The following is a 27,548-nucleotide window of genomic DNA, read 5'->3' as shown; positions in this document are numbered from 1 at the left end:
GGGGGGGGGGGGGGGGGGGGGGGGGGGGGGGGGGGGGTGATTCCATAATTGACTTAGGATTTTCTTTAAAGCTGTCCCAAGTTTTGATGCTGATAGTCATTTCCCAGATGAGAAATGTTTGTATCACATGCATTGGATTTATATCCTGCTGTTCTGTTTCCGTGCCTTTCTGCATACGGAGTCATTTTCATTTTAATGCTAAATCATAGCATTGAAATAAATGTATCTTGAAGACATTTTCAGTGGCCAACACTTGTAGCAGTGCACCTAATTCAGTTGAAGTGCCAGCCATATGAGCATTTATGACCAAGTACTTGAATAGCTGGCACTGAGAACTGCATCATGACTGCTGTCTAGCAGACATCTACTATAAGGTGCATCCTGATATCAGAGGGGTTAGCATGAAAAAAATATTTCTAAGAATTGAAGAAATATGGCAAACAGTTTTCTCCCCCAGCCATGGGAAGTACAGTAGATCAAAGTCTTCTGTGGATGAGTTTCTTTCCTCTTGGTTTTACAAAGCCTGGAACTCACAGATGCATAATCTGATGGGGAAGGAGATATGAATGGGCAGTTTACAACTAGGATGAATATACAGGTTATTTCCAAAATACCTTTGTGGGGGTTTTTGTTTCAGAAGTATAAACAAGGAAAACCTCTCTTCCGTGACTTTATTTAACTTTTTCTTTTTTTTAAGGAATAAAGATCACCGTCAACCCAGAGTCAAAGGCAGTCTTGGCTGGACAGTTTGTGAAACTGTGTTGCCGGGCAACCGGACATCCCTTTGTACAATATCAGTGGTTTAAAATGAATAAAGAGGTAACTTTTTAAATGTATTTTACTTCCCTTGTCATAAGAAGAGAGAATGATAGCAAATTATTTAGCATCATTTTCCTCAGTGTGTTTTTTGGAATTTTGATCTGGTAGACGTGGCTGTGTTATTACTGAAGTAATCAATAATCATTATTTTGGTAAAACAATTGCAAAAGTTGTCTTATAACAAAAATGGTGAGGGGGTCACCTGGGTGGCTCAGTTGGTTAAGCATCTGCCTTTGGCTCGGGTCATGGTCTCAGAATCCTGGCATCGGGCTCCACGCTCGGCAGGGAGTCTGCTTCTCCCTCTCCCTCTGCCTCTGTCCCTCCCTCTACTCATGTACTCTCTCTCTTTCTCTCTCTCACTCACTCTCTCAAATAAATAAAATCTTTTTTGAAAAATGCTAAGCAATAATAAAATCAATTCTCTAGACTCTAAAAATTGTGGAAAATCAGTATTAGAACAACAGTGTTAACAAATAGTAAATATCACCAGTGCATTCTAACATAGCCATTCAAAATTCCTTAACAACAAATTATGTTCCAACCAAAATGTCTCTCTCTCTTTTTTTTTTAATAACTTTATTTTCTTTGGCAGTATGTGCCCTCTAGTCTCAGAACTTCTAGAGTTGCTTCTTGGTGCCAGCAGCCTGGGTGACTTTGAGCACATTGAAGCACACAGTCTTGCTCAAGGGCCGGCACTCACACACTGTGACAGTGTTGCCCATCTGGACACCCTGAAGCAGGGGGCAGGTGTACGGACATATTCTTGTGGTGCTTCTCAAGGCGGTTCTTTCAGATGTGGTGGAGGAAGTCTCGGTGCATGACAGTGGTCTTCCGTATCTTGATCACCACACTAAACAGAATCTGCCCTCGGATAGAGACGTTACCAGGGAAGGGGCATTTCTTATCAGTATAGGACCCTCAGTGACCTCCTTGGGTATCTTGAAACCCAGACCAAAGTGGTTTTTTTGGGGGTTTTTTGTTGTTGCTGTTGTTGTTTTTTTAAGATTTTATTTATTTATTTATTTGACAGAGAGAGAGACAGCCAGCGAGAGAGGGAACACAAGCAGGGGGAGTGGGAGAGGAAGAAGCAGGCTCCCAGAGGAGTAGGGAGCCTGATGGCGGGGCTCGATCCCAGGACCCCGGGATCACACCCTGAGCCAAAGGCAGACGCTTAACAACTGAGCCACGCAGGCGCCCTTCAGACCAAAGTTTTTATGGTATTGTAGGAGCTTCTCTGCCAATTTCTCCAAGGGAGTCCCTCTTCTTATTTTGAAAGATGGTTGGCTGCTTTGGGTACACGCACTGAATCTGAATGTCTACCATCTTCCCGACCACCTGAAAAAAGGAAACCAAAATCTTTAATTAAAAGATTTTTAAGGTGCCATAGAAGGCAAATTGAAGATTATTTTAAATGTTGCACATAACTATTGTATCAAAAGATTTAGGCTATTGTGGTAAATTCTGAAGCAAAATTCAGGCTAGCGGAGGGGAGCATTATTCTTTTTGTGGAAATACTGTATCCCTGCACCACCCAACAAACAATTTAAAATCACATATTGGAATTATTTTTTCTTAGAAGTTCTTTGAACTACTCTGCCAGTGGGTGTTTCTCGCTGTTCTAGCTAGCCCATGTTGTTTCTCACTTTGCTCGGCTCCTCTCTTCTCCCACTCCACCTCCCCTAACCCCCTTCCCTCCTAGATTGTACCTTGAAACTCCATACTCTTTTCAACCTGCTTGTCAAATAACTAAGCTTTCTTCCAAATCAGTCCTAAGTCTACATTTGCAAACCTGAAACTAAGTTAAAGAGCCATTCTAAGATTATGATCTTTCCTTTAATGGATCATCCTGTGCCTTAGAAGAAATGTGTGGTTTTATACAATTTTTTATTTCCATCCCTTACAGGTAAGGTAGAGCAGCTGAACTCTAGTAAAAAGTTGCATGTAGGCTTTGGTGCTAGACAGGCCTGTGTTGGAATCCTGAGTGTCATCTTTAATGATATGAATTCCTGTCATCTGGGGTTGTGAGAACTTAATAGGATGTTTCATGTACCTAGGCTTTCAGGAGATGGTAACTAAAGTTACTTGTAACATTTTCTCAATTGCAAAGTTGCCTTTATCTTAATAAATGCCTTTTGAGGGAGAAATAACAGACAAAATTGCTACATTAAGCATACCATTTGTAAAATATGCCCTGATTTGAAGAAGGTAAAAATGTAGAGGGTGGGGAATACTTCTTAAATTGGAAGAGTTGTAATAGATTTTAAAGCCCTCACAAGGTCGAGTTTTGTCAGACTACCTCTATGGTCATGGTCATGGGGTTATTTTAAGAGCTATTCATTTAACAAGTGCTTGATGAGCACCTGTCTTGGCCAGGCTGTGATCTAAGGCCGTGGTGATGAAGCATTGACACACAGAGTCCTGCCCCCCCCACCCTCCCCAGTGGGGAGAGACAGCAAACAAATAGGAGAATTGTTTGAGTTAAGAGCTATGAGGAAAATCATCAGGATGATCTAAAGTGAGAAGCCACTAACCATCTTAAGCAGGAGAAGTAACATGATCGGATTTATGTTTTAAAACACAAAGCTGCCATTTGAAGAGAAGCAAGAGAAAAGCAGGAAGACCAGTGAGCTAATGCCTGTGCTAGACTGGAAATAGTGGCAGTGTGGACCAGGGCAGGGCAGTGGAGAGGGAGCAGCGTGCTCAGGTCAGGTTATTTTAGAGGGAGAGTTGACCACACCTGATAGGTTAGAGGTAGAGCGTGAAGAAAAAGGAAGAGAGATCAAGGGATGACCCCTGGATTTTTTACGGAAGCATCTGGAGACATGTTATATACTGAGGTATTGAAGATTGGGAAAGAAATGGATTTAAGGAGAAAAATCAAGGATTTGGTTTTAGAGGCACTAAGTTCAAAATGCCTGTTAGACATCTACATGAATCAGCTAGACAGTTTGGATATCGGGAGAGTCTTTGAAAGTTTATGTTACAGAAGACAAACTAGTAAAGAGACTAAGAAGAATCTGCCAGAGAGATGGGAGGAAATCCAGCAGAGGGTGGTATGAAGCCTAAAAGGGAAAGTATTTCAAGAAAAAAGGGGTAGTTAGCATTTTCGGTGCTGCTGAGAGGAGGGGGTGCAAGTCAAGGGAGGTTTGTTTGGGGTTTTTTACTTATTTAAGGTACAAAGGACTAGAGTATGTTTTTGAGAGTGATACAATAAAAGAGAAATAGATGGTAAAGCAGAGAGAAAATTGCAGGAGCAAGGTCAGAGAGGATGGGATTGGCAGGAGAGGAAAAAGTTTTCCTCTTCCCTCTTATGTTCATTCTCTGGGTGCCTGTGAATTAACTGACATAATACAGATGGACAAGAGAAGTGTATTCATATGGAACTTACAAAGGAAGTGGCTCCATGAATAAAGTTAGAGCCCTGCACACCTAATTTAGTAAGGAAAAGGGAAGAGGGAGAAGGGCCTCTATGAGAGGAACAAATGGGTTTCTTTAAGAAATACAAAGGGATTTCTAGAAGAATAAACAGGAGATAAGGAAGTTTGACCATGTTTATTCATGCAGGTGCAAGTGGTCTTCCCATCTTCATCATGGCCATAAAACTCTCCTGGAGAGGGGATTTGTGGTAGGTTTATTCTTGGTCTCCTTCCTGGATAAAGCCACCCTGAAGAAGGAATTTATGGTAGCCTCATTTCCGAGAAGTGTCTACTCTTAGTCAGATAGGGGAGTCTCTGAGAAAGCTGCTTGCTTTCTTTTTTTTTTTTTTTTTTAAGATTTTTTATTTATTTATGTGACAGAGAGACAGGCAGCGAGAGAGGGAACACAGCAGGGGGAGTGGGAGAGGAAGAAGCAGGCTCACAGCGGAGGAGCCCGATGTGGGACTCGATCCCGGGATGCCGGGATCACGCCCTGAGCCAAAGGCAGACGCTTTAACGGCTGCGCTACCCAGGCGCCCCAGAAAGCTGCTTTCTATACCTGTTGATCCCAAATGTCTGCAGCTTGAACTAGTCTGCGTACCAGCTCTGAGGTTCTGAGCAGATCCCCACAGATCCTAAGCCCAAGTAGCCTTTGCCAGGAAGACACATTTTCTGTTTTAACAGGAGAAAAGAGAGCAGTTATACAGATAGCTCTGTGACTTGGTGGCAGGAAGAGGAGAGTTTCTATCTGAAGTCGGTGGCTGAAAGAAGCAGGATTGGAGGAGGTTTGAAGAGAGACAAAGTATGCATTGATGGTCTGGTAGGAAAGCCGACAGTACATTAACACGGTGCCAAGTGCAGCCGGCCATGCTAGTTGTCAGATCTTCAGCAGAATGCTCTTTCTGTGCTGCAGGTTCTGAGGGGGGAGAGTGGAATTCAGTTGGGGTTTGGAGAGAGAGGGGCACTCGGCCAAGCCCCTTGGCAATGTGGCAGAAGTGGGTGGCACTTACAAATTGATGAGAGCAGCAGAGGTGAAAGAAACCTTAATGTGGTAACCAGAGCCCTGGAGGGGAGCTTGGGAAACCCTTGGGTGGCCATTTCTTCCCATCACTGACGTGCTTTCCATAGCCCTTCTCCACGCAGACCCTGAAAGAAGAGTAGTGGTTCCGGAGTGTATCCTCTTGTAGAATTTTGCAGATGAGAAAATGGGGTCTCAAGGTGAACTAACTTGCTTATATACTCACAGCCAATTTGGCCAGAATTGAAATGAATAGCCAAGCTTAACTTTCTGTGTTACTTATAAATTTGCCATTGTAGATTCTTTAAATACTAATGAGTTGAACAGTTTTAAATGACAGAACAGATACTTTTCTGTTAGTTTTTGGAATATCTGTGGGAGAGAGCTTAACTCTGTAGTTAATGGATTTGTAAAACAGTGTGGATTTCTAAGACTTTAGTCTTAAATTATTCAACATGTTGTTTGTTTTTTTAAGTAAAAAATATTTTAGAACTTGGGGGGGGAAATATGCTTTTCAAAGCTCCAGAGAAATCGACACATTTTTGCATGGTGCATTTTTATAAGGTGTGTTTTGATGAGTCATTCATTTACATTCTCTTACTGATTCTTTCGCAGATTCCAAACGGAAATGCATCGGAACTTATTTTTAATGCAGTGCATGTAAAAGATGCAGGCTTTTATGTCTGTCGAGTTAATAATAATTTCACCTTTGAATTCAGCCAGTGGTCACAGCTGGATGTTTGTGATGTCACTGAAGTAACAGGAAGCTTCCAGGGTAAGTGATAAATTAAGTTGAATATTAGGATGGGAATTGCCTTATTTTATTTTGAATGTTTACTTGAATTTCACAGTGTCACAAACAGGACCGGAAGCTCCCGTACGTACTTATCACCAGCAGAAGATAACCAGTTGCTCAGACTTTATCCCATGTGCTTTGATCCCTTCTCTGCCGACACGTACACATGCAGATGCCTTAGACTGGCCCTGCCGCTGGTGTCTGCGAACGTCCCTTCTGTTTCTTTCTACACTGTATGCCTTTCTCCCAAACTGTTGTATTGCTCTGACAAAATCATATTGTGGAATAAAACCTCGAGAGTTGCCTTTGGCGTGAAAGGGCATGCAGCGTATCATTCCCCACAATAAAGCATTTCATTGGACTGTTTTTCTACTCTCTGTCATCCAGCTTCTTAGGCCAGTAACTCGTACTGACTTTAAAAATCTCCCTATTCTGAAGAGTAGTCATCAGATGTTATTTTCTGTATTCACACTCACAGTCAGGGACTGTATTCTTTGTCATTGTCAGACAGAAAGAATAGGTGGGAAACTTACCTGTCTTGTCTCCATTCTTCTTTCTCAGTTTAGCTTTTCCTAAAAATAGTCATTATTAAACAAGGGAATTATTTATCTTTCTAGAATATTTCTGTGTGTTGTAATGAACTTAAATATGTTTGTAAATTAAATCCTGTTCATTCAGCAAAGATTGATCACCTGCAGTGTGTGAGACACTAAGTTTCATGATGGAGACTTGGTGTTGGGTTAACACTGACAAGTCCTCCTTCCTCGAGGACCTTAGAGCAACACATGAGTGTTCAATAAAGAACGCTTTCTGGGGGCGTCTGGGTGGTTCAGTCAGTTAAGCATTGGACTCTTGATTTCGGCTCAGGTCATGATCTCAGGGTCATGAGATCCAGCCCTGTGTTGGGTTCCGTACTGAGTGTGGAGTCTGCGTAAGATTCTCTCTCTCTGTCCTCCTCCTCTCCCACCCCCCATGGGTGCACACGTGTGCACACGCTCTCTCTCTCTCTGTCTTTAAAATAAATCTTTAAAAAAATAATAGTAATAATGCTTTCCGGTGTCTGCCTCAGAAAGAAATGCTAGTGATCATCCATCCATATTTATTCCATGCTAATAACAAAACTCCTTTTAATAAGTTAAATCAAACAGCAGAATCTGTAACTTTCTGTGTTGAATGTGAATATCACTCAAGATGTTAATAAGCTGTTTGCCCCCACCAGAAAGAACCTGTGGCCAAACGTGTGGAAACCACTTGAACTATTTTGCCCTTCTAAATACACAAAGCATACTAACACTTAAAGCTCTGAGAAGTCTTAAAAAAGAAACAAAGAAAAAACCTCTGAGAAGTCCTGTAATAAAAAAATCTGTTTACCTTTGTTTAACCCAGAATTTTCTAAATGTACTTGTCTACAGCATTCTTTTATCCAGAGACCATCTCTTAGTATTTCTAGAAATGTCACAGTTTTATGAAACATAGTTTTAGGAGGTACTGTTAAGGATTATTTAAAAAATTAACTTGAAAACACCTTTTTTTGTTGTTTTTTTAGTTAAACGGGGAAAAATTTTTCTTACTAAGAGATTTTATTTATGTTCAGTGATGTTTTTCTTTTAATTTAAGGAAGTGTGGATGGCATCTCTGAACCCAAGTTGCAAATCTGCGTTGAACCAAGGTCCCAAAAGCTGATGCCTGGCAGCACATTGGTCTTACAGTGTGTTGCTGTTGGAAGCCCTATTCCTCACTACCAGTGGTTCAAAAATGAATCACCATTAATACATGAAACAAAAAAGCTATACATGGTAAGAAGTTGGTTATTTGGGTATTTTTCATGTTGATTATAAAATAAGTAGTATGATTGAAAATTAAGACAAACTTTAAAATTCATATTCATTGGGGTGTTTTAATGTCTTCCTTATTTTCATTTCAGTTCCCTTGTTATTCAGTATTAACTCATTCTTATATTTACAAAAGTGCTGGAACATAACCCTAGCCCACATCTAAGGGCTTATACTAAAATGTCAGATAGGGCGCCTGGCTGGCTCAGTCAATGGAGTGTGCAGCTCTTCATCATGGGGTTATGAGTTCAAACCCCAAGTTGAGTGTAGAGAGTACTTAAAAATGAAATCTTAAAATGTCAAATAGTACTACACCTAACTCACCGTTATTGGAATCATTGTATCATTTGCCTGCTAGTATTTAACCTAATAAATGGAAATCATCTAAGAATGTCAAGTCCTCTGAAGTGTTACAAGTTTTTTTCCTAATTCAAAATAAGTTTCTCTCCAAGCCAATTAAAATTAAACTGAAAGGAAATGTGTGTGTGTGTGTTCTCATATTGATAATAGGTACCTTATGTGGATCTGGAACATCAGGGAACGTACTGGTGTCATGTATATAATGATCGAGAGAGTCAAGATAGCAAGAAGGTAGAAATCATCATAGGTAAGCAATCTTACTCAGTGGTCTGACAAGTGGAGTAGAGGTTATAGAAAATAAAACACAAAAGCAATGGAAATTTTGCTTTTTACCCCATTTGATTTAATGTCGTGTTAAGTATCCAGAGTTATATTGTTTATATAGAAATTCAAGAGAATACATACTAAATTCACTATCATAAACATTTGTGGCAAAAAAAAGAAGTATTCTTTAAAACTTTAGTTATAAAAACCTTGATTTAAGTGGGAAAAGATTTCTAATAAAACACTTTTAAAAACCAAGCATTGCAGACATAGAAAGGAAAGAATGATCGTTAACCAACAGTCCCCATTATAAAGTTCGTAATCTGGGAGTTTGCTCTGTTTAAGCTTAATGCATTTATAGTTAGGTTGTCAACAGTAGGAGAGTTGATGCATATGTTGGTTTGCCAACATATTTCTGTGATATTTATTTCTCTGCTTACCTGATGGCTGCCCTTCCTAAGATCATGAATTACAGTATATTCACATTTGTTTTCTCTGGAACAAGGAAGAACAGATGAGGCAGTGGAGTGCACTGAAGGTAGTGTAATCCTTTGGTTTGAAACCACATATCCTGCATGCTGGTTCCTCTGGGGATTGGTGGTGTGCTCGAGCCTGCTGAATGCAGTGATGGAAAAAATACTAGCTATAAGAAAGAAATTTCACTGAGTCTCAGGATTTGTAAATTGCCAGGGACACTGTTAAACTAACAAACTATTAAAGTAACTAATTTTCCATTGATTTTCTATTGCATATAAGAATAGCATTTCTGAACATCTTATGAATAGGAAACATTTACAATTAATTCTTAATGTTAATTTTTATCTTTATAAAATTTGTTAAAAAGGTAGATGGCTATACTATTATGGATAATTGTTTGAATGATTTTAGCCATGATTATATGCTGTTCAAATGCAAATGTGGCTTCTGTGAGTTTCAGAAGAGGCGATTTCTTCTTGAATACATGTTTTATCAAATATCTAATATTTATTTCAGTATAAAATTGGTAAGATCCATTTTTTGAAGCTACAAGTCTGTAGATTAATCAACCATGTCATCTTTACCATAATATATAAAGAGAACTGGAAAATCTCTTTCAACATAAGCTTTTAAATTTGTTTTAATTATGCAAAGCATTGTACATAAGTTCCAATGAGTAAATTTTAATACTTAAGTTACCTTCCCTTAGTACATCACATTGTCTTATAGAATTCGGTTTGTAGATAGCAAAGTATTTTTTCAATTTCTGCTTCTTTAAACTATTATACAATCTTGGGCTCTATTTGGGTAAAAAAAAAAAAAAAAAGTTTTTTGTTTCCTGGGTTTTCATGTCTTTCTTATCTCTATGGTGTCACGTTGAAATGCTGTACTTACTGTTTTTGTCCTAATGCATACTTTTGAACCCGAATTTTAGCGTAAGGGGGATTCCAATCCTGTTGCGTATAGAGGTCTTAAAGCTATGTGAAGAAATCCTTACAAACTCCTCTTCCTTCTCTTACTTCTTTTTTGCTTAATTGCATGATTTTTCAACTTTCCAAAGTTGAATATCTCTAAGAACAAATATAAACCAGCACTGCTGTTTGTGTGATGCATGGAAATTCCTGCCTTGCTGTGCTGTTTCTTTACCTGTATGATTATCTCTATAGTTTTCACAGTAGCAAACACACTGTCAAATTCCAATTTTCACATAAACCTTTCAGCACACTTAGAGCTAAAGATCCAACTGTGAAACTACTTCAGAAATTTCAAATGGGAGAATTAGATCCAACTTTTCTTTCTAAAAACCTGTAAAAGTTGAGATGTTTTGTAATTTGTGGATTGACACATTCCATTAACAGTGTCCCACATCATATCTTTTTTTTTTTAACCTGCAGAACATGATGTTACTTATTTCACTTTATGTATTTTGTTAAAGATATTTGGACAAAAGGTTGGGGATTGAATAAGGGCAGCTCAGGGGATTTTTTTAGGGCAGTGAAACTATTCTGTATGATCATTGTAATGGTGAATACATGTCTGCAAGTTTTTAAAATCATTTAGTAGGAGGTCAGAGGAGGGGGAATCCCAGGATAGAATGCAGAATGTGACCAAAGAATCTAAATGCGTTACAAATGTATGCAGCAACCTTAGTGAAGAGGGGAAGGAAAAACAAGGTGCTGACCTAAGTAACTAGAAATGAAGTCTGTAAGACAAGAAGCAGAAGAAATTGTACGGAGCCCTGGACTCTAGTTGATGATGCTCTTCCGTTGACTTATGTCACAGATAAGAATAAGTTCCTCTGTGACATCTTATTAAGAGCATAACATTTGTAATTTATTGTTAATGTTAATTTGCATCTTCATAAGATTCGTAAAGGAAAAATAGATTGCTATAATGTCATCGGTATTTGCTCAGATGATTTTATCTGTCCTTCAGCCAGAGAGTACAGGTTAATAATTCTGAAACTACTGTACCTCCAGAAACACATTATACCCGTCTAAGCATGAGAAGAACATCAACTGATCCAAAGTGAGAGACATTCCACAAAGTCCCTCACCGGTAAACTTCACAACTGTGAAGGCCATCAGAAACAGGGAAAGCCTCAGAAACGGTCACAATAAAGAGCCCGAGGAGACATAAGAAAATATAACATGGTGTCCTGCATGCTGGGGAAAAAAGGATATTAATGGTTCATTAGTTATGACAAATACACCTTATGCCTTATTAAACGTAAGATGTGAAAGTAGGGAGGCTAGGTGTGGGTGTATACAGGAATTCTTCTTTACTGTCTTCACATTAGTTCTGTATATTTCAAACTATTCTAAAATTAAAAGTTATTAAAGAAGAAGAAATCATTTGAGATTGTTTCTTAGTTTCACAAAGTTTATCATTGAGGCCACAGACCTATCCCTTAACTGTTTGTCCCAAAAGGTCAGAATATCTAAAACTTTGCACAAATGATAAATGAGTCCATTCAGCTTTTTGTCACTTAATGAAAGTAGCAATAGCTCAAAAGTCCTACACAATATCAGCAGTAGGGTTCTTTCATGCTTAGTAGTTGCATGGCTTCTCCATGAAGGCATTTGAAAAGTTCTAAACTAATGAAATATTATAACATGATTTAATAGCTTGAAACCTACTTCTCTGATTAGTCTTACTATTTGTGCTAAATTGACAGTTCGATTATTTAAAACTAATCTGTTTTCTCTTATTTCATTTTAGATGAATTAAATAATCTTGGACATCCTGGTGAGTAATATAAACATAAAACATTAGCTTGAATATAATAACTAGATATTCTTTTGCTATAGTAGTACTAGTAATTTTTTTCTTTGTTAAAGTAGTACAATTTAGGGTTGAAATTAGTACTTACATGAAGGATAATTTCATGCAAGTGAAAATATTAAAAATATTCTAGATTATAAGACTACAGAAAAGTAAGTATACTGCAACTACAGAAATATCAGTGTATATTTTTATCATTGTGTCATCTGTGTCATAAAAAGGCAGTTAACGGAGTATCTGTATCTGAAGTAAAAGGTGTGTGAGTGAGGATCGTTGGTGCTATACAGAGAAATAGGTGGTCATGGACCATTAAGAGACAGACAGTGGGGGCACCTGGGTGGCTCAGTCGGTTAAGCATCTGCTTTCGTCTCAGGGCATGATCCTGGGGTCCTGGGATCGAACCCCACTTTCTGGCTTCTTGCTCAGTGGGGAGCCTGCTTCTCTCTCTCCCTGACCACCCCACTCATGCTATCAGTATCTCCCTCTCTCTCTCAAATAAATAAATAAAATCTTTAAAAAGAGAGAGAGACTGACGGCAGGAAGAATTTGTCACGGTGGCCAATTTAATCAGATTTCTGAACACGTGAAGCTAAAGGGAAAGCCTCAGCTGTGGTGAAAGGCATAGTAATACTGAGGACCGTGTAAAGACAGGGGTCATCAGGGTGGGCCTAAGATCCTGAAAGGTAGTGATGGAGCCTGCGAAAATATCTGAAACTTAAACCTTACACAAGTCATTTAAGAAGGCAGTTACATCCATAAGAACTAGAAAGATCGGTAGGGGAAGAAAGGGATAAAGAAAGGGGGGGTGATCAGAGGGGGGAGTGAAGCATGAGAGACTATGGACTCTGAGAAACAAACTGAGGGCCTCAGAGGGGAGGGGGGTGGGGGAATGGGATAGACCGGTGATGGGTAGTAAGGAGGGCACGTATTGCATGGTGCACTGGGTGTTACACGCAACTAATGAATCATCGAACTTTACATCGGAAACCGGGGATGTACTGTATGGTGACTAACATAATATAATTAAAAAACATTAAAAAAAAAAAGGCAGTTACATCATTTAATGTTTACAGCGATCCCTCGTACTCTCAACATGTTATGTCTCATTATTTTAGCACTGTAACTAGTCTGCTTAGTTTCATGCCCAAATTTTACTAATAAACATCTATTATTGTGAGCGATGATCGGGCTGTGCCCATTACATAGATGCAAATGAGACCAACCGGAAGGCCCCTGTTACCCATGTGCTGTCCTGCTGAGGAGCCTCACGGGGACGTGTGCTTCAGACGTCCAAATGCATGCAGTGACGGAGCTAGTCGTGTCTCTCGGTCTCGTTAGAATCCTCTTTTCCTAAGTTGGTCTCTTATTTCTTGCTATTCAGTGAACACTGTGAAAAGTTATTTCAGGAAAACTTGCAAGAAACCACCACTAAGCTTCTAAGATTTTCCTGGCCCCCTCTTCCATTATATCCTTATTTGTCAAGAATCAAGAGATGCCCCCAACACTTAAGTTTTTGAAAAAGAAAATTTTTAATGAACTTTTAATAGACTCCAATTGTTATATATATTATTAAGAATGCAAACAGTGTTACCCTGTCTTTAATAGTAGACACATTACTGACTCAACTCCCATCTTTCCCTGCATCTTTTCCTGCATGGTCCTTAGGATGGGAGGTTTTTCGTTTTATGTATATAGATGCCAAACAGCATGGACTATGGAGTGAGACTTACTAGCTCAATTACTTTGAGCAAGTGACTCAATCTCTCTGTGCCTCAGATTTGTTATCTATATAATAGAGGAAGTATATACCTCATAGACAAGGTGAGGCTTATTTAAATCCATTATATTTAAAGTGCATAGAACAGTACCAGGCAAGCCTTCAGTAACTGTTAACCATTCCTGCTACTGCTTACCACCCACCATTTTCAGACTAATTTCTCCCTAGCATATTAAAGATTACTACCCCCAGCTGTGGTCGTTAATTACTGAAAACATTCCCCTGTCCTAATTCTACTCTGTCCATCCAGGTATGTTTATCAAGATTCTGAAAATATTAAGGGATGCTTGGGTGGCTCAGTTGGTTAAGCGTATACCTTCAGCTCAGGTCATGATCCCAGAATCCTGGGATCGAGTCCCACATTGGGCTCCTTGCTCAGTGGGGAGCCTACTTCTTCCTCTGCCTGCCACTCCCCCAGCTTATGCGCTTGCTCTCTGACAAATGGATAAATAAAATCTTTAAAAAAAAAATCTGAAAATATTGAAATTTAATTAGTTAGCCATTAGAAATCACATTCTGTCTTTTGTTGCTGCTAATGTTATTGTTTGGTTTCCATATATCTTTAACCCTGCAGATATTTGTATCATGGACAGTAACACCTTATCTTTTTTATATTTTTATCTTTTTGTAGACAATAAAGAGCAAACAGCTGATCAGCCTTTGGGTGAGTAGAGCTTTAAAATGCTTGGTTAAAGGATGTGTGAGTGGCTTAGTCGATTAAGTGTCTGACTCTTGATTTTAGCTCAGATCTCAATCTCAGGGTTGTGAGTTCAAGCCCCGCATTGGGCTCCATGCCAGGCATGGAGTCTACTTAATAAAAAAATAAATAAATAAAATGCTTGGTCAAAATAGGGGTGCCTGGGTGGCTCAGTCAGTTGGGCATCCAATTCTTGGTTTCAGCTCAGGTTGTGATCTCACAGAGTATGCTTGAGTCTCTCTCCCTCTCCTTCTGCCCCTCCCCACCCTGCTCGCAAACTTTCTCTCTCTCAAATGAATAAATATTTTTTTAAAATAAATAAAATGCTTGGTCAAAATGCAACTTTATAATGCTTTTATGGTTGTCATGAAGGGATTCAAGACAATTTAATTTGACATTATAAATGTTTAAATGACACTGAGACCAATGTTTTATTTTGCATATTTGTAAAAGAAATTATAGAACAGGGAGCTTAAGATTATGAATTCAGCTTCCGGGACCTAGTCAGCTTCTGTGGAGTGATGTCTTTGTTTTGGCAGCATGCAGACAAACAACTGGGTAAACAAGAAACTTGCACATGTTACATAGAAGTGATTAATGCTATCTCTTAGTGGGGTTAGAGATTGGAGAAGCAGCAGAGAGGTTGCAATAGCAGTTTTATATTTTAAAAGATGAATGACATAGGGCTTGGCTGGCTTGGTCAGTGGAGCATGTGACTCGATCTCAGGGTTGTGAGTTCAAGCTCCACCTTGGGTATAGAGATTACTTAAAAAATTTTTTTAAAAAATCTAAAAAAAAAAAAAAGATAAATAGAAGGGCCTTCCAGACAGAGGAAGCATGAAATCGCAAGCATGCTGTTGTAGAGAATGAGCCAGTGTGCTGTATTTTGGAAACTGTGAGTAACACACAGTCCTCTAGAGCACAAAGAGAAAGCGGGAGAGAAGCCGGAAGACACCAGCCCTTGAGGACCCTGCTTTCTCATGCAATCCATTGGAAGAAAACTTGGGTTGATGGAGGGCTGTGGTTTGTCTCTCTGAAAGGCCAGGCTGACATGGATGGAGAAAGTAAACTGGAGGGAGATGTTTTGGTTAGGAGAAAAATTAAGAGACTGTTGCAGTAGTCTAAATAAGAAATCATAGGAATATAAACTAGGATACAAGCAATTCAAATGCAGAAGACAGAGAGCAGACTCCGAAGATCTTTAGGCAATGGAATCAGTAAGCTATTCTCATTACCTTGCTATAGGGCATAGAAAGTAGAGCGGAATCACCATGCCTGCTCAGATCCCTGCGTGGCCCACTAGGGGGGCAGCCATAACAGCCCACTGAGTTAGAGAATGCAGAATGGGAGGCAAGATTCAGAGGACAGATGACCATCCGTTTGGGACCTAAGCTGTATGAGGTATTTGATCTCATCTAGGTGAAGATATGCAGCAGCAATTTTGTATATGGATCTGGAGCTCTAAGTGGGGGGCCAGGATTAGAGGAGAGTTACAAGCATCATCAGCACAGAGATGGAAATTCAAACCAAGCGGTAGCATACATGAGATTACCACAGGCCACAGAAAAAAAGGGCACAAACTGGGTAACTTGGGGGGAGGTGGGAGGGAAGCAGTTCATACAGTATTTTTTAACAGAATCAGTTGTCACTAATCAGGTATTATATCAAAATTTAGATTTCTAGCTTCTTTTGTAAAGTGGTAGCTTTTGAGAGGTAGCTCTGCTACATAGTGGCTGCCCCTTTAAAAGGGGCTTGTGCTCCTCTGTTTTCCTGTTGTACAACTTTGGGCCTGCTTCACTCTCTCCCCCTCCCTCTCCTTCCCCACGTGGTCTTGCCATGTAGCTAAATTTCTTTACATGGTGGCTGGGTCTCAAAAGTGGAAGTTGTCCGGACTTCCTAAGGTTTAGACCTAGAACTGGCAGGTGTCATACCAAATTATGTTGTTCAGAGAGAATCACAGGGCAGCCCAGATTCGGGGTGGGAGCTGGGGCGCAGGTCTGTACCCTGAGGACAAGGATGCTGTGGCTCCTTGGAGGTCACCGCCTTCCACCACTTCTGGAGAGGAAGGCTTGGACTTTACTTTGTAGGATATAGAGATTAAAAGATTTTGTGCAGGGGCACCTGGATGGCTCAGTTGTTTAAGTGTCTGCCTTCAGCTCAGGTCATGATCTCAGGGTCCTGGGATTGAGTCCCGCATTGGGCTCCCTGCTCTTTGGGGAGTCTGCTTCTCCCTCTGCCCCTCCCTTCCTGCCCCCCCCCACTTCCCTGCTTGTGTTCTCTGCGCTCTCTCACTCTCTCAAATAAATAAATAAAAATCTTTAATAAAGAATAAAAGATTTTGTGCAGACCAACAGGGACTGTATATTCAGTCAGATTTGATACTAATACTCAATTTTTGATAGCAAAGGTTTTTTTACTTAACAAATACAATAGCACTTAATCTGTGTCAGGCTCTTTTCCAGGTGCTTATGCATATTATTTATTTTGGATGAGATAAGATGAGTAACACACTATTCAAATAATTGCACATGGAATTAATACTGTAACATTGTACCACTTTTTGAAGAATACATTGCATTAAGCATTGGAAGATGCTTAGTTAAAATATCTTTCTGAAGTGGTTTTATTATTCTGTTGCTTAATCAACTGGCATTTTTGTTTCCTTTTTCCAATAAATGGTTTGTGTTCAAGAAGTTGTGGGTGGCTCTTACAGTAAATGTTTTTCTTCAGAAGATTTCTTCCATCTATTTATCACTTGCGAGCCATCATGAATTGCTTATGAAGTTGCAATTTGAAATTGTCTTTGATTCCTTACCTTTATCTCCCCAACTTCACATCTTACTGCTGCTTTCTCTGTTGTATCTCTAAAGTCTGACTTTTCCTTTTCCTTCCTACAACCAATTCCTGGAACGGGTCTTTGTCATCTCTTACATTGACTGTGGTCTGCTTCTCTATTCCAAACGCACCCCAGTTCACCTGTCATTCAGGAACTGTTTCACAGTAGATTGGGCAAGGTAAGATTTACTTACCCATCATCTTTATTACCATTACACTCGAGAAAATGCTCGAAGACATTTTAGGAATTGCTGTTAAAAACTGTCATTGGGGAAAATTTTTTTAAAGAGCTGTGGTCAACTATTGATACATATATTTTGAGCCACATAGTTCCCGAATTGTTGAACCCTGGCCTTCTGTAAACTGTACTGAGTGTTCTTTCAAAATAGATTTACATGAATAAAGAATTGACATTAGCAAAAACATGCTTAGTTTGACAATTGGTCTTTTTTCCCCTAGACTCCAGTGATATTTTTTTGTCTGTTATATTCCTTATAATTGTTTTTTGCCAATAAAACTTAGTCTAGGACATATATTAGAATTAAATTATCATACTATTCCATCAAAAAACGCTTTGTGATTTACGAACACTTTACTACCTGAATAACTTTGGGGACCCCATGATTTGAGCTATAGAGTGTAAGCCAGAGACACACATTCTCTTACCCCCCCCTTAGAGGTAGATTGCACTGAGTCTGTCACTGTATCAATGGGTCTAAATTCTGATGGGGTTGATGGGCTCACAAAAAAATGCACTGAGAATTTTCTTTCTGTGGATTAGTTAGCTAACAGTCTTGCTATACAGTGGGTACTTTGGTGTAAGAGTACAGATCTAGTTTAAGAAGAAATTACAAAAAAAAAAAAAAAACAAGCAGTGTTAAGTTTTATACTGACTCCTATTGAAATCTATCCTGAATGTCCTCAACTTTTTCAACGATTTTTAGAACTAAAGGCAGTTTAATAGAAACTTTTTGTCTGAATCTTTGTGTTTTAAATAGTCTTGATAATTGACCTTTTCTTTTGAATAAAAGATGTAGGCCTTGAAGTGACTTTTAGTGAATTAGAAATTTTCAAGTATCATTTCATTTTTTTCTAAAATATGTACACTTGCAAGAATAGGCAACTTGCGAGAAGCCTCTAAGACCGTAAATGTAGAATAAAGATATCAGGACACGAAAGGATTGAGGCTTTTCACAAAGCAGGGTTTTCTTTCAGTCTGAGAGCCCCATTCTAGAGTTGGCATGAGTTTTTCTCCAGACCTGGCTTAACACTAGGCTTAAATGTTCTGTGGAAGGAAATTTCACCAGAGTTGTCATCAATTCTATGATTTGAAACATCTGAAATTCTATCCCATACTGCAAACATCAAGTCAGCAATGTGATTATTTATGCCTGTTTCAATTTCACAAGAGTAGTATTCATAATAATGTATAAGAAAACTACTGAGCAGCATTTAGTGACGGAGGTTGGTTGCCTGCTCCTGGCCTTTGTCAGTCAGTGGCCCCCAATCCTGCCCCGTGTGGTTCCCCAGCCAGTTGGCCGGGCTCCGCCAGGTGCCCTGGTTACACCTCTCCGCTGCTCCCTGGCGCCTCCGTCTCAGTTTGGGCCAGAGCCTGTGCTGCACGTCCCCACTGCCGGTCCTCGCAGGTTCCTCCCCTCGGGGCACGGTCTCCAGTCTCCTGCCACTAACCCCACCCCAGACTAGCAAAGATGTAGTTTTAGAGACCAGGATTCCACAGCCATTTCAGGACAAGCTCTACACATGGTAAAGCTAGCTGGTACTTTCGAAGGCCTAGGTGTGGGTCTGTTTGCCCCTTAAAAACAGAAAAATTCTTTGTATGAGAGTACATCTCTGCACAAGGTCAGAAAATAAACTGTTAAGATAGTCATACGAAAGGTCTTCACATATCCCTAAGGTCGCCCAAACGGGATATTTTTTTAAAAGAAGCCGAAAGGAGACAGCACATCAACTGAAAAAATACAGATAGAGTTCTTGTTAAGTCCCTGCTTTTCTCTCTTTGGTTTTCCCCTTACTTGCTCTGACGAGAACTTGTCCTGTTCCTCTTTTTGGTAATTCTTTTGTTTTTAGCCTCTTCCACTGTCACTAAAACAGAACCTAATTTGATGGGAACCCAATAACTAACATTGCTTGTTTAAATTTGCTCTAAAAGTCTAGTTGAACATTATATTCTTTACTTTTGTTGTAACTCAATAAAAGTATTAATTGAATATTAGTTACCATTATGTTTCATATGTAGCTCATAAATATCCTTTGCCTGGTTCTCAAAAGCATCGATAAGTTTAGTTTCAGTTGTTTGATTTATCAACCTGTGTTCCTCAGTAGAGTATGCTGTGTGAGGTGGTCTATGTAAAGTGATAGTCCTAAAATGAGATTAAATAATAATGAGATCTTATTTGTAAAGCTTATGTTTTATTATAATTATACCATTTCCATAGGTTTGATTTTAATCTTTATATCCTCCTCTAAATTCCTCCTTCTCTTTTTTTTACAGCAAAGGACAAGGTTGCTCTTTTGATAGGAAATATGAATTACTGGGAGCACCCCAAGCTTAAAGCTCCTTTGGTAGATGTGTATGAATTGACCAACTTGTTAAGACAACTGGATTTCAAAGTTGTTTCACTGTTGGATCTTACTGAATATGAAATGCGAAATGCTGTGGATGAATTTTTACTACTTTTAGACAAAGGAGTATATGGTAAGATATTTATGATCTTTGTTTTTATAATTATCCACTCTTCATTGTACAAGTTAGGTTAAGAGATAAAAATCAGAGAAAGGTGTGGTAAACACGTCCAATTGAAGAGTTTTATTCTTGTAAAAGTGATAGCTTTGATCTTCGTTCTGTAGTTCCATGTGCATAACTAATTAGCTCAACGTTTTTACTTTCACGTCTCTTGTTTTATCAAAACAATATTGTTCTTATTAGAATTCTTTCCTATCTTAGGTGATTTTGTATTTTATTGATAAGAGCTGAAGTACAGTAAAGCTCAATGACTAAATGGCAAATTGTATACTCATATACGTACAGTCCTGCTCTGTGTCTGTGTGTGTGTGTGTGTGTGTGTGTGTGTGTGTGTAGTACAAAGGGAACCAAGTGTACATTCTGTATGTTTCATTCCTTTTTCTAACTATTGCCTGGTATTTTCTAGTCCTTTAATGGGAACTAGAATTTAGCAAGGATGTGTTGGTGAATGAAGCAACATATTTGTAAACAAAAATTCTATACCAACATAGAGGTGGACCTCCACAAAAATGCTAACGGTAAATTTGTAATCGTTTTACTCATTCTCTCATTTAAATGTTAAGAACACCACATGTATGGTAAAGGTTTTTTAAAGAGACAGAATATGCTGTCAGTAGGAAGTAAGTTCTTTGGTAAGTTATTTGTAATGGGTGGAAGCACACACGGAAGGCCAGCCAGCGGGATTGTCTGAGCTGATCTCCCAGGCTGTGTGCACCGTGAGACCGTGCGGTCACATCTGACTGCCAGCAGAGTGGCATCTTTAGGCCTGTTACTAGGCAGGCAGGTGATAAAGTATCAGTTTAGCTTCTGTAGCTTTCAAATTGTTTTACTTCAATAATTTCTAAGCTTAGCCTTTTATTTATAATTAGACTGATATGATGAGGTGAGCTTGGTGGAATTGCTAATGGGTCTCAAAGAAGATTTTTAATAGAAGAAAAAGCTTTTTCTTTTTTTTTTCAAGATTTAACATGTCACTCTATATGGGATGGGGAAAGTCTTAAAATCTTATTTAAATGGGTTTCCTCTTAAATAATAAGGGTAACAGTTGTAATACAAATAAATCAACAGAGTAAATCTCTCAAATATGGGATTTCAACTATTACGTTGATGTTGTAATAACATAACCTTGTTTATGAGTATGTAGAGTGGTGGCTCTGGGTGAGTGCATTCATTTTTCTTACAAAAATATGGTAGGATATACAGTACAAATATGCCTTCTTGGCAATTGCTTTATATATTCTTAGTCTAGATTAAGATGGTGTTTTGATTCTTTTTATTGCATTTAATTTATCTCTTTTTATGAGGTACCAGGAAAAGGCTTTCTAAAACATCACTGAAAGGAATGAGGTAAAAGGGAAAAGTATTGACCAACTTAGGGTTTAGGTTGATGAAGTATTTTATAAAGATTTATTTATTTGAGAGAGAGTGGGGAGGGGGAAGGGGCAAATGGAGAAGGAAGAGAGAGTCTTAAGCAGACTCTGTTCTGAGCACAGAACCTGGTGCAAGACTTGATCTCACGATCCTGAGATCAGGACCTGAGCCGAATCCAAGAGTTGAACGATTAACCAAGTGAGCCACCCAGGCGCCCCGGGTTGGTGAAGTATTTTAAGAGTGAGGGAATTCTGGGGCGCCTGGGTGGTGCAGTCGTTAAGCATCTGCCTTCGGCTCAGGGCGTGATCCTGGCGTTATGGGATCGAGCCCCACATCGGGCTCCCTGCTCTGCTGGGAGCCTGCTTCTTCCTCTCCCACTCCCCCTGCTTGTGTTCCCTCTCTCTGGCTGTCTCTCTGTCAAATAAATAAATATAATCTTTAAAAAAAAAAAAAAAGAGAGTGAGGGAATTCTATGAAGAATTGTGTACTTTGATTATTCTCATTTCTTACTGACATTATCACCTTAGCTGTAAGCCCTTTGTCTAGCTTTTTATTTATTGTTTATTTTTTTTAAGGTTTTATTTATTTATTTGAGAGAGAGAGCGAGAGCACAAGCTGGGGGAGCGGCAGACAGAGGGAGAAGCAGGCTCCCCGCTGAGCGAGGAGCCCAATGCAGAGCTGGATCCCAGAACCCTGGGGTCATGACCTGAGCAGAAAGCAGATACTTAACTTACTGAGCCATCTAGGTGTCCCTTATCTAGTTTTTTAAATAAAAAATTTTTTAATTGCCTCTGCAAAGTAGAAAATCAAAAATATTAAAAAGTTGTGGCAAGGGGCGCCTGGGTGGCGCAGTCGTTGAGCGTCTGCCTTTGGCTCGGGGCGTGATCCCGGTGTTCTGGGATCGAGCCCCACGTCAGGCTCCTCCACTGGGAGCCTGCTTCTTCCTCTCCCACTCCCCCTGCTTGTGTTCCCTCTCTGGCTGGCTGTCTTTCTGTCAAATAAATAAATAAAATCTTTAAAAAAAAAAAAAGCTGTGGCAAGAACAGCTCAGCTGATGCTGAAACTTTGCCCCAGTATAAAAACGTCATCTTGGCGTAGGGAATACAAAGGTTTATTAAAGCACAATGGCAGCTGTAGAAAGCTAGGCGGCTTTCGAATCCTACTGATTCGTGTCTTAACAGGGTGACTGCATTATATTTTGGAGTACTGTAAATACCGCAGCTTCAGGCACATCTGCGTGAGGTGTAAGTGTGGTAGAGGCTTGAGGGTGAGGGCCTTCCTCCTACACCGTGCCTTTTCCTCTAGTTGGAAGCCCCAGGTCACGGGTAGTATCCTGCAGGGTAGGGGAGGCTGAGGCAGAGCCGTAGGAATTCCGGCATGACCAGCTTCAGATATGGAAAGCATATGCACTCAAGTTGATGCCCTTTTATATCCTGTTGCCCGTGGTTTTGTAAAAGAAGCAAAAATTGCAACAGAACAGAAAATAAGTAATTGACTTTTAAAACATATAAACATAAAGAACACTCCAAGAGCAGGAATAACTGATTTCTACTACATGTCCTTGCAGACAAATGAAGATAAGATTTCCAGTTATCGGGGGCGCCTGGGTGGCACAGCGGTTAAGCGTTTGCCTTTGGCTCAGGGCGTGATCCCAGCGTTCTGGGATCGAGCCCCACATCAGGCTCCTCCGCTGGAGGCCTGCTTCTTCCTCTCCCACTCCCCCTGCTTGTGTTCTCTCTCTCTCTGGCTGTCTCTCTCTGTCAAATAAATAAATAAAATCTTTAAAAAAATATTTCCAGTTATCGTATGTAGATGGATATGATAGGGAGTGACTGGCTCGATACCTCCCCCACCCTGTGCCCCTCTATACTCATCGCTTGCGGCAGCTTCGCTGTGCTTTTGTGGAGAAGGATATTGAAGGAGTCTGGTCAGAATATAGCAAAAGCCTTATTTACTCTAGAGGCGTGGTTCAGCTCAGGAGAGCTGAATGGTGAAGCAGGGGGCCTTAAGAATAAGCTTGCTCATGTCCAGGGCTCTGGCCTTTCTGCTGACCAGTATGTAACTAGAACGAAGTTAGTTAATTTTCATAAGCCAAAAAGGATTTATGAAGTGGATAGACTAACATAATGAGGTGATTGCAGAATAAATAAGATAAAATTATCCCCGTGCCTGGCCCACTTAAAGTATTGGGGCTATTGTTGTAATTTCCTGAATTGCGGTTTTCCTTCATCTTTAGATGGGGGTTTGAACCAGGTAGTAGCATTCCACTTCAGGCCTCAATTAGAGAAACCTGGCTTTCATATGTTGTTGTATATTAAGGTTCAACCTAAGATTTCATTTGGAATTAAAAAAAACAAAAAGGAGTTTTTAAAATGATAGTGTAGTGAAGCCATGAAAAACCAGTGCACGGATGTTGTGTATTTTCTAGAGTAGGGATACCTAGAAAGGCAGCAGTAGATTATAAGAGAGAATGCAGCGGGAACACAGTCCGGCCAGCATCCAAATTCTGGCTCTGTCACCTGTTCATTAGTGTCTCGGTATTTCCATCTGTAAAAGGGGGATGACAATATTACTTCCCTAGTTAGGAGAAACATGTCATGAGGATTATAGGAGGTGATAACCATATAAAGCATTGTATTCGAACAGGGCCTGGCACAGAGAAGGAGATATATAGGTTGAGGGGGTGGTGGTGGCAGTGGCGGAGGTCCTCGTCAGACCCCTGTGCTAGGTGCACAGTGGAGGACAGTCTTCCGTTGAAGTGATTCTTTTCTCTATAGACAGATATACCTGTAATAAACTATATTCTTAGAAATCATGTTCCCAAGATATTAAATTCCCTAAGAGTCTATTTGATAGGATTATATTTCTAACCACATTAAATTTTTTGTCATTTATAAAGATACCTATTTTGTGCCTCTGTCCTTGAGTCAATAATAAGCAGTACTAGAGATGCAGTTCTTAAAATGCCATGCTTTGGTATAGTTTATTTTACATAAAAATATTTAATCTCCCACGATGTAATTTGGATGTAGACTTTGATACAAAATGCTTGCACTTCTCATCAATCATTTTGGGGCGGACAAAAGGTATTTTGTTCTAAGTGCCTTAGTTTCAGTGATTGCAGAGCAGGATGTATGGCATGAAATAACAGACCACACTTAGGTTTCCCTGGTCGATGGAGGCCAAACCTTCCCTGGAAGCTGGTGCTTCTCCCAAGTCTTGCTAGAGACAGATGGGTTACGTGATACAGTGGGGGCAATCCCCAAGCCGCTGGCTGGCTGGCTTCAGTAATACCAGCTGTAGAAATGGTACCATTTCTACTGCAAATCAGACCCTTTATGGAGAGTTCTCCACATCTCCCTCTGTCTTGTTTGGTTTGAACTGTTAATTTAATGCCTTCAAAAAGCATGTGCTGAGTTTCTCATTGAATCGATAGCCCACATAAAGGAGTATGCTAGGTGTGGCAGGAGATACAGAAAATACAGAACATGATTTATGTCCTCAAAATTCTAAGTCCCTTAATATAATGAGGGGAAAAATGCTTTTTTGGAGTCCAAATACGTATCACCTATATGATTTTAAGCAAATCATTTATCTTTTTAATTTTTCAAGAATAAAATAAGGATAGAAATCATTTAAAGGTTGCTGTATGGATTAAAATCCGTTCATGTATATGAAGGTGCTTTCAAAACCATGAAAGACCATGTGTAAGATTAATATCTATGATTTTTATCCAAGAAATTAAACCTACAAAGATCTGTAGGATGTCCATAAAAGCCAGTATGCGAATACATGTCCCGGAGTGCTGGAGGGCTTCAAAGCAGGGCGAGCCTGAAGTGTGTCAGAAAGCTAGAAACTGGGTGATAACCTGCCAAGCGTTCTGAGCCTGAGAAGACCTTGAGGACTTGTCACCATGTGGGTAGATGGGAAGGAGAAAGAGTCATCAGGGCAGCGTCAGGAAGGTTAGAAATTAGCAGAGCTTACTTTCAGAAGCCGTGAACAGACTGATGGGGGAAAGCGTCCCATCTTGGATGCAGGTCTCCCACTACATGAACGTAGAGCTTTCCTGTGACACCTTTCATAAGCCCAAGTGGCCTAAGTCGAAGAAGCACTTACCCCGCATTTGTATGGAAACCTTTGAGCATTCCCAGACCCAAACAGGCTTCTCTAATAATAAGGATACATCTCGCTAACAGATGCATGAAACAAGTGGAGACAAAGCCCAGACACTCACAGACACAGGTGACAGTGCTACGGCTGCTGCCGAGATGCCCAGTGTGGTTCCGGGGAAGGAGCCCACAGGGCCACTCTCGCCGCTGCTTGGGCTGCACCTCCACTCCAGGGCCTCTGCGGGCTGCAAACACACTCTCAGTGCTGGTTTTGCTTTTCACCTTTTTTCATCAAAGCAAAAGTCCTCTTTGGGTTTCTTTTGGTTAGCAAAAGCAGGTACTAATGTAGGTCTTTCATAAAAGCAGAGTGGTGTGACGCAAACTTAAAAAGTGAGGGGTACCCGTACTTGATAAAGAAGGATAAATGTCACTCTTTTGACGTGTACAATTGAGCAGCTTTTAGTATATTCACAGTTGGGCATCACTCACCGAATTCGAGAACATTTTCATCACCCCAAAAAGAATCCCCGTGTCAATTAGCAGTCACTGTTCATTCCTCCTTATCCCAAACCCCCTGGCAACAACACATCCACTTTCTATCTTTATGGATTCACCTTTTTGAGGCATTTCGTAGAATGGAGTCGTTCCATACGTGTCCTTTTGTGTCTGGCTTTTTTCACTTAGCATAGTGTTTTCAACGTCCATCCATGTTGTTGCATTATTTTATGGCTGGATAATCACCCGCTGTATGGGCCTACCACATTTCCGCTCATCAGCAGATGGACATATAGGTTGCTTGAACTGTGTGAATATTGTAAATAACACTGCTGTGAACATTTTGGGTAAGCATTTCTGTGTGGACACACGTTTTCAGTTCTCTTGGGTGTATGTACCTTGGATGGCATTTGTTGGGTCGTATGATAATTCTGAGTTTAAGTTTTTGAGGAACTGCCTAGCCTCTTTCCAAAGTGTCTGCACTGCTGTATGTTCCCACCGGAAATAAATGAGGTTTCTGCTTTCTCTGCGTCCTTGCCAACACTTGTTACTGCCTGTGTTTTTATTATAGCTCCCTAGTAGGTGCAAAGTGCGTCTCGTCGTTTTGCTTTGCTTTTCACGTACTTACCTGCTTTTGTATATCCTCTTTGGAGAAATGTTTATTCAGGTCCTTCGCCCATTTTTAGTGTGGGTATTAGTCTTTTTATGGTCAAATCGAAGAGTTCTTTACATATTCTAGACAGAAGTCCTTTTAGATACATGATTTGCAAATATTTTCCCTCATTCTTCAGATTGTCTTTTCAGTTACTTGCTCTTCATTGCTTAGTGAATGAAATCCACTCCCTGCGTCATGATTTTCAAAATGCTCCCTATCGGTGCACTCTCCCTTCTATTTACAGCAATAATTGGATTCCTTGCCAGGCTGGTCTCCTTTCTGTGAGCTGCCATTCTGGGTCCACGCCTTGTTTCTGCTCTCCCTGCCTCTAATGAAAGCTCGCTCTTCCTCTGCCTTTCCAGATTGCCCCCAGGCTCTCAAGGCCACCCACTGCTGCTTCACCTCACACCGATTCCTCTCTGCACCCTACTCCTATGTACAGGTTTCCTTAATCCCGTAATTTACAGTATTGCATTACTTGCTGACTTTCTTTGTTCTTTAACAACAGCAGCAGGCCTGAACGAGTCGCAGGCTCCCTGGGGCACAAACTTTGTCTTCCTTTTCTTTTTCATTTCTTTCAGTGCCTACACGATATCATTCAGGACACAGATGAGATAGAATTAACCCACACTGAATAAATGAATGTGCCCATTTTGTCATTTTTTACCTGAAATGTTACATATGCAAGAACCATGTTCCTCATTTTAGTAGGAGTTCAAGAAAAGTAGACCGGGGTCCTGCCCTCTAGGACCGAATGAAGCACGTTGTTTTAGTGTTCAAAGCCCCATTCTTTGCTAGGAATTGGGGCTATAGATACAAAGGATTAGCTTTTCTGTTGTTCCCTATCTAAATGCCTTTTTACTGTTAACATTAGAATACGGTAGAAAGAAGTCGTCATATCCAGAAGACTGAGAGAGCAACATCGGTGATTGCATGCTCGGGGGAATATGCCTTCACAAGCATTTCTGTCAACTATTTTTATAAGGAAGCCCATACTGATATTTTGGGGGAGTTTTTGTACAGCCAAAACAAACTTCTTTTCAAGAAAATCTTCAGAGCTGTTTGGTACAGTTTTTATA

At 40.0% G+C, this 27,548-nt stretch overlaps 1 protein-coding gene across 5 annotated transcripts in view; it reads left to right on the top strand.

Moving 5' to 3' along the window:
- Positions 1-27,548, top strand: part of MALT1 (MALT1 paracaspase) — a 94,558-nt gene that overhangs the window by 53,284 nt on the left and 13,726 nt on the right. For all 5 annotated transcript variants that reach the window (XM_040632475.1, XM_040632473.1, XM_040632474.1 and 2 more), the window contains 7 exons: positions 698-819; positions 5,869-6,028; positions 7,667-7,845; positions 8,392-8,488; positions 11,704-11,730; positions 14,175-14,207; positions 19,588-19,791. In XM_040632475.1, the coding sequence (XP_040488409.1) occupies positions 698-819; positions 5,869-6,028; positions 7,667-7,845; positions 8,392-8,488; positions 11,704-11,730; positions 14,175-14,207; positions 19,588-19,791 (822 nt within the window). The remainder of the gene's footprint in view (positions 1-697; positions 820-5,868; positions 6,029-7,666; positions 7,846-8,391; positions 8,489-11,703; positions 11,731-14,174; positions 14,208-19,587; positions 19,792-27,548) is intronic.

The sequence above is a fragment of the Ursus maritimus genome, unplaced genomic scaffold (assembly GCF_017311325.1).
Source record: "Ursus maritimus isolate PB19 unplaced genomic scaffold, ASM1731132v1 scaffold_18, whole genome shotgun sequence".
NCBI lineage: Eukaryota > Metazoa > Chordata > Mammalia > Carnivora > Ursidae > Ursus > Ursus maritimus.
The sequence above is the reverse complement of the archived record's forward strand: the minus strand, read 5'-3'. Positions and strand labels throughout refer to the sequence as shown.